The sequence below is a fragment of the Arachis duranensis genome, chromosome 2 (assembly GCF_000817695.3).
Source record: "Arachis duranensis cultivar V14167 chromosome 2, aradu.V14167.gnm2.J7QH, whole genome shotgun sequence".
Taxonomy (NCBI): domain Eukaryota; kingdom Viridiplantae; phylum Streptophyta; class Magnoliopsida; order Fabales; family Fabaceae; genus Arachis; species Arachis duranensis.
The window spans coordinates 53,112,658-53,118,100 of NC_029773.3; the positions used below are offsets into that span (position 1 = coordinate 53,112,658).

General features: G+C 41.3%; 2 protein-coding genes and 1 non-coding gene across 3 annotated transcripts in view; 2 read left to right on the forward strand and 1 right to left on the reverse strand.

Moving 5' to 3' along the window:
• Nucleotides 1-1,904: 1,904 nt before the first annotated feature.
• On the reverse strand, nt 1,905-2,010 carry LOC127745230 (small nucleolar RNA R71). Its single transcript, XR_008006427.1, has one exon. It is a non-coding gene; the product is annotated as a small nucleolar RNA R71 (small nucleolar RNA).
• Nucleotides 2,011-2,614: 604 nt separating this feature from the next.
• LOC107474256 (uncharacterized) lies at nt 2,615-3,988 on the forward strand. The gene is made up of 2 exons (XM_016093861.1): nt 2,615-2,810; nt 2,982-3,988. The coding sequence occupies exons 1-2, from the start codon at nt 2,615-2,617 to the stop codon at nt 3,986-3,988; spliced, it is 1,203 nt and encodes a 400-aa protein (XP_015949347.1).
• A 900-nt stretch (nt 3,989-4,888) lies between these two features.
• LOC110278179 (uncharacterized) overlaps nt 4,889-5,443 on the forward strand; it is a 1,642-nt gene continuing 1,087 nt past the window's right edge. The window contains exon 1 of the mRNA XM_021136388.1: nt 4,889-5,058. Coding sequence (XP_020992047.1) covers nt 4,889-5,058 — 170 coding nt within the window. The remainder of the gene's footprint in view (nt 5,059-5,443) is intronic.

A 5,443-nucleotide genomic window follows, 5' to 3' on the forward strand; every position in this document is an offset into this window, starting at 1 on the left:
AAATCACAGAAAAACACACAAACTCATAGTAAAGTCCAGAAAAGTGAATTTTAACTAAAAACTAATAAAAATATACTAAAAACTAACTAGATCCTACCAAAAACATACTAAAAACAATGCCAAAAAGCATACAAATTATCCGCTCATCATTAACCCAGTTAACGTGGGCTTTAATGTGAGGCAAAGGGGTGCATGGCAACGTTAGTGACAATGTTAAGTGTCACTAACGTTCTCGAACTTGTATTTTCATTAAATGTTAAACACCCCTAACGTCTTGAGCTAAAGTCTCTGCCCACTTCACACTTTCTCTCTGCAAGTAAGCCAAGCCCAATTGAAGAAATGAACTGCTTCAAGCTCAAAGAACCAGAGGCCCAAGACTTGAAGAGCTAACTAGAAGCTGAGAAGAGTAGTATATATAGGAGTAGTTTTGAAATAGAGAGGAGCTTTTGGGAGGAGCTAGAAAAGAGAACTACTCTTTGTATTTACTTTCTTGGCACTTCTAGCTTTATCATGTATTCTCCATCTTTGATTTTGATTTCTAGAGCTATGAACAACTAAACCCCTTTCATTGGGTTAGGGAGCTCTGTTGTAATTTGATGGATCAATACTAATTTTCTTATTCTTCTTCTATCTTTCCTTTTGATTTTACTTGAAAGCTTTGGATGTTCATCCAATTGGATAGTTATCTTGGAAAAGAAGCTATTCAAACATGGATCTCTTCGGATCCTTGAAAGAGGAATGAAGAGATTAGCTGGAAATGCTTTCTCATGCTGGACCAAATTGAGTGTGGATAGGTTTGTGGCTATAACCCTCTAAGCATTTGATTTGGGAAGTGCATGTGGTATAATCAGTGACCACACTTCATCTCTTCTCATGAGCAATTGACCAAGGAATTGGCTATTGATCAAGATTTGAGAGATTGAACCACAAGAAATTGTTGTTCAATCACTTAAGATTGCCAAGGAGATCAATTTGGTACACTTGCCGAATGGGAATTTGTTGAGAGACAAGTTTTACCCCGATCAAGTTTATGGCGCCGTTGCCGGGGATTAATTGTGCATCGACAATGATTACATTAGAGGATTACTAGATTGAGCATTTGTATTTTGTTTGATTTAATTTTCTGTTTGGTTAATTTGCTTTCCGTCTTAGTTTAATTCTTCCCCTCCCCTGTTTCTTAGTTTTTCTTTGCTATTTACAATTCAGTTCTCTAACCCCACTAACTATTTGATATATTGCATCACTGACACTAACAAGTAATTCTAACAAGATACTTTTTGCATTGCTTTTCTTTGCTTGTACTCTGTGGGTTTGTATGACAGGGAGAAGAAGTGGAGCTTCAACTTCCTTTGATTCTGAACCTGAGAGAACCTTCTTATGATTAAGAAGGGAGGCAAAAGAAAAATGTGTAGTGGGTGCTAAAGAAGAGGAGGAACACTGTGAAGAATACTTTGAAACAACCATGGAAGACCATCGTGAGGAAGAGGCTCACAACCATGGTGGAAGAGGTAGAGCAAATCCTGGTGGGGAAGATAGAAGAGTCTTGGACTCTTATATCAACCCAAACCCAGGGAATTGCGGAAGTAGCATCCAAAAACCAACAATCCATGCCAACAACTTTGAACTAAAGCCACAGTTCATCACCCTCGTTCAGAACAATTGCTCATTCGGAGGAGGTGTTCAGGAAGACCCCAACCAACACTTAAACATATTCCTGAGAATATGTGACACAGTGAAGTCCAATGGCGTTCAACCAGACGCCTATAGACTGTTGTTGTTCCCATTCTCTCTCAGAGACAAGGCAACCAAGTGGTTAGAGTCTTTTCCAAAGGAGAGCTTGACAACTTGGGATGATGTTATGAACAAATTCTTGGCAAGATTCTACCCCCCTCAACGAGTCAATCAGCTGAGAGCTGAGGTCCAAACTTTCAGGCAATAAGATGGTGAGACTCTATATGAAGCATGGGAGAGGTTTAAAGACCTAACAAGGAGATGTCCATCTGATATGTTCAATGAATGGGTGCAGTTGCACATCTTCTATGAAGGACTGTCATATGAATCTAAGAAGGTCATAGACCATTCATCCGGAGGTTCTTTGAACAAGAAGAAGACCATTGAGGAAGCCATAGATGTCATTGAAACTGTAGCTGAGAATGACTACTTCTATGCTTCCGAAAGAGGGAACACTAGAGGAGTAATGGAGCTGAACAATGTAGATGCTCTGCTTGCTCAAAACAAGCTCATCACCAAGCAGCTAATTGACCTCACCAAGAAGATGGAGAGAAGTCAAGTGGCAGCAATCACCACTTCAACTCAAGAGGAAGCATGTGAAGAGGAAGAAGGCACTCAGGAGCAAGCCAACTACATTGGGAATTCACATAGACACAACCATGATCCATACTCCAAGACCTACAACCCTGGATGGAGGAATCACCCAAACTTTGGGTGGGGAAATCAACAAGACCAAGGCCAAGATCAGAGACGACACAACCCCAACAACAATACAGCCCATTCCTTATTTAATGACCAAATCTCTAAAATTAAAACCCTGCTTGAGAGCATATGCAGAGACATCCAAGACAGTAAAGCATTCCGAGAGGAAGTGCAGTCAAATATGCAGAACCAAGATGCTGCCATTGAGAAACTTGAAACACAAGTTAGTTACCTATTCAATCGGACTTCTGGCAACAACAGAAGTAAAAAGGAGGAGTGTCAAGCTATCACTCTAAGGAGTGGGAAGGAACTGAAGGGATTTGACCAGAAGAAACTAGAAGAAGAGTCAATTGACGAAGGAGAAAGGCAAGATGGAGGTGAGAGCCCAACTTCTAAAAGTCAAAAAGAAGAAGGGAAGCTGAAGCCGGATGTCCCGAGAGTTCCATACCCTCAGCAATTGAAGAAAAAGGGGGATGACAACCAATTTTTGAGATTTTTAGAAATCTTCAAAAAGCTACAAATCAACATACCCTTTGCTAAAGTAATAGAACAAATGCCTCTCTATGCCAAGTTCTTAAAAGAGCTCATGACTAAGAAGAGAAGCTGGAAGAACAACGAAACTGTGATACTGACCGAAGAATGCAGTACTATCATTCAGCACAAATTACCCCAAAAATTGAAGGATCCAGGGAGTTTTCAGATCCCCTGTGTCATAGGTGAGATCACAGTAGAGAAGGCTCTTTGTGACCTAGGAGCCAGCATCAATTTGATGTCAGTAGCTATGGTGAGGAAGATGAAGATCAAAGAGGCTAAACCAACAAAGATGGCTCTACAATTGGCAGACCGATCATTCAAGTTCCCTCACGGCATAGTAGAGGATTTGTTGGTAAAGGTGGGAAAGTTCATATTCCCAGCAGATTTTGTGGTCCTAGATATGCAAGAGGAACCCAAGGCTTCCATTATCCTAGGGAGGCCCTTCTTGGCCACTGCAGGAGCTGTCATTGACGTCCAAAAAGGTGACCTCACCTTGAGATTACACAATGAAGAGATGACCTTCAACATATTCAAGGCCATGAGTTACCCACCAAAGCAATTCGGGGAATGCATGAGGTTAGATGCGCTTGAGGAAGAAGTACATGAGGACTTTGAGGAAGAAGAACCTGAAGAGCCAGATAGGGTAGTAGGGGAGGAGTATGAATCAAGTGAAGAGGTTGCGGCAACAGAAATTCATACACGAGAAGCACCTAAGGTGGAAAATCAAAAGTCAGAGGCACCAAAGCTTGAGCTCAAAGCACTGCCACCTACTCTCAAATATGCATATTTGGGGAAAAACGGAAGTTACCCAGTAATCATAAGCTCATCCCTCAACCAGGATCAAGAGGATGAACTACTGCAAGTACTGCGGAGGCACACGGATGCCATTGGATGGACTCTTGCTGACCTGAAAGGAATAAGCTCAGCCATATGCATGCACAAGATACTGCTAGAAGAAGATGCCAAACCATCCATTCAATCTCAAAGGAGGCTGAACCCAATTATGAAAGAGGTGGTGTAGAAAGAGGTTATGAAGTTATAGCAGGGAGGGGTGATATACCCTATCTCAGACAGCCCATGGGTCAGCCCTGTACATGTTGTCCCAAAGAAGGGAGGAATAACTGTAGTTCTGAATGAGAGGAACGAATTAATTCATACAAGGACCGTCACTGGATGGCGGATGTGCATAGACTACAGAAAACTCAATGAAGCTACATGAAAAGATCATTTCCCGCTTCCATTCGTGGACCAGATGTTGGAACGACTTACAGGCCATGCATTTTATTGTTTTCTCGATGGCTATTCAGGATATAACCAAATAGTGGTTGATCCTAGAGACCAAGAGAAAACCTCCTTCACATGCCCATATGGAGTGTTTGCTTATAGGCGCATGCCATTTGGGCTATGTAATGCACCTACAACGTTCCAACGCTGCATGCTTTCTATCTTCTCAAACATGATAGAGAAATTCATTGAAGTTTTTATGGATGATTTTTCAGTATTTGGAGATTCTTTTCCTAGTTGCCTACATCACCTAGCCCTAGTATTGAAGAGATGTCAAGAGACCAATCTGGTTTTGAACTGGGAAAAATGTCACTTCATGGTGACAGGAGGAATAGTGCTTGGTCATAAGGTTTCTAACCAGGGTATTGAGGTGGACATAGCTAAAGTGGAAATTATTGAAAAACTTCCTCCACCCGGTGATGTCAAGGCAATTAGGAGCTTTTTAGGGCATGCAGGTTTTTACAGAAGGTTTATTAAGGATTTTTCAAAGATAGCAAAGTCCTTAAGCAATCTCCTTGTAGCTGACACACCATTTGTCTTCGATGAAACATGCATGTTGGCTTTTGAGAACTTGAAAATGAGGCTATCCTCTGCACCTATCATCTCCCCACCTGATTGGAACTTACCTTTTGAACTAATGTGTGATGCATCTGATTATGCAATAGGGGCAATGTTAGGACAGAGGAAAGATAGCTTAGTCCATGTGATATACTATGCCAGCAAGGTCCTTAATGATGCTCAAAGAAATTATACCACGACCGAAAAGGAATTGCTGGCAATAGTTTTCGCATTTGACAAGTTTAGATCGTACCTCATTGGTGCAAAAGTAATTGTTTTCACAGATCACACAGCACTTAAATATTTGTTTGCTAAGCAGGAATCAAAACCAAGACTAATAAGATGGATCTTATTGTTGCAGGAATTTGATATTGAAATCAGAGACAAGAAAGGAGTGGAGAACAAGGTAGCAGATCACCTCTACAGAATCCCTCAGAATGAAGGTGGGACACATGATACTCAAGTGAACGAGCTCTTCCCTGATGAGCAGTTGATGATAGTTCACAAGGCTCCATGGTTTGCAGACATAGCCAACTTCAAGGCAACTGGGGCTTTACCACCAGAAATACATAAACATCAGAAAAGAAAGCTCGTCAATGATGCAAAATACTTTGTCTGGGATGAGCCATATCTT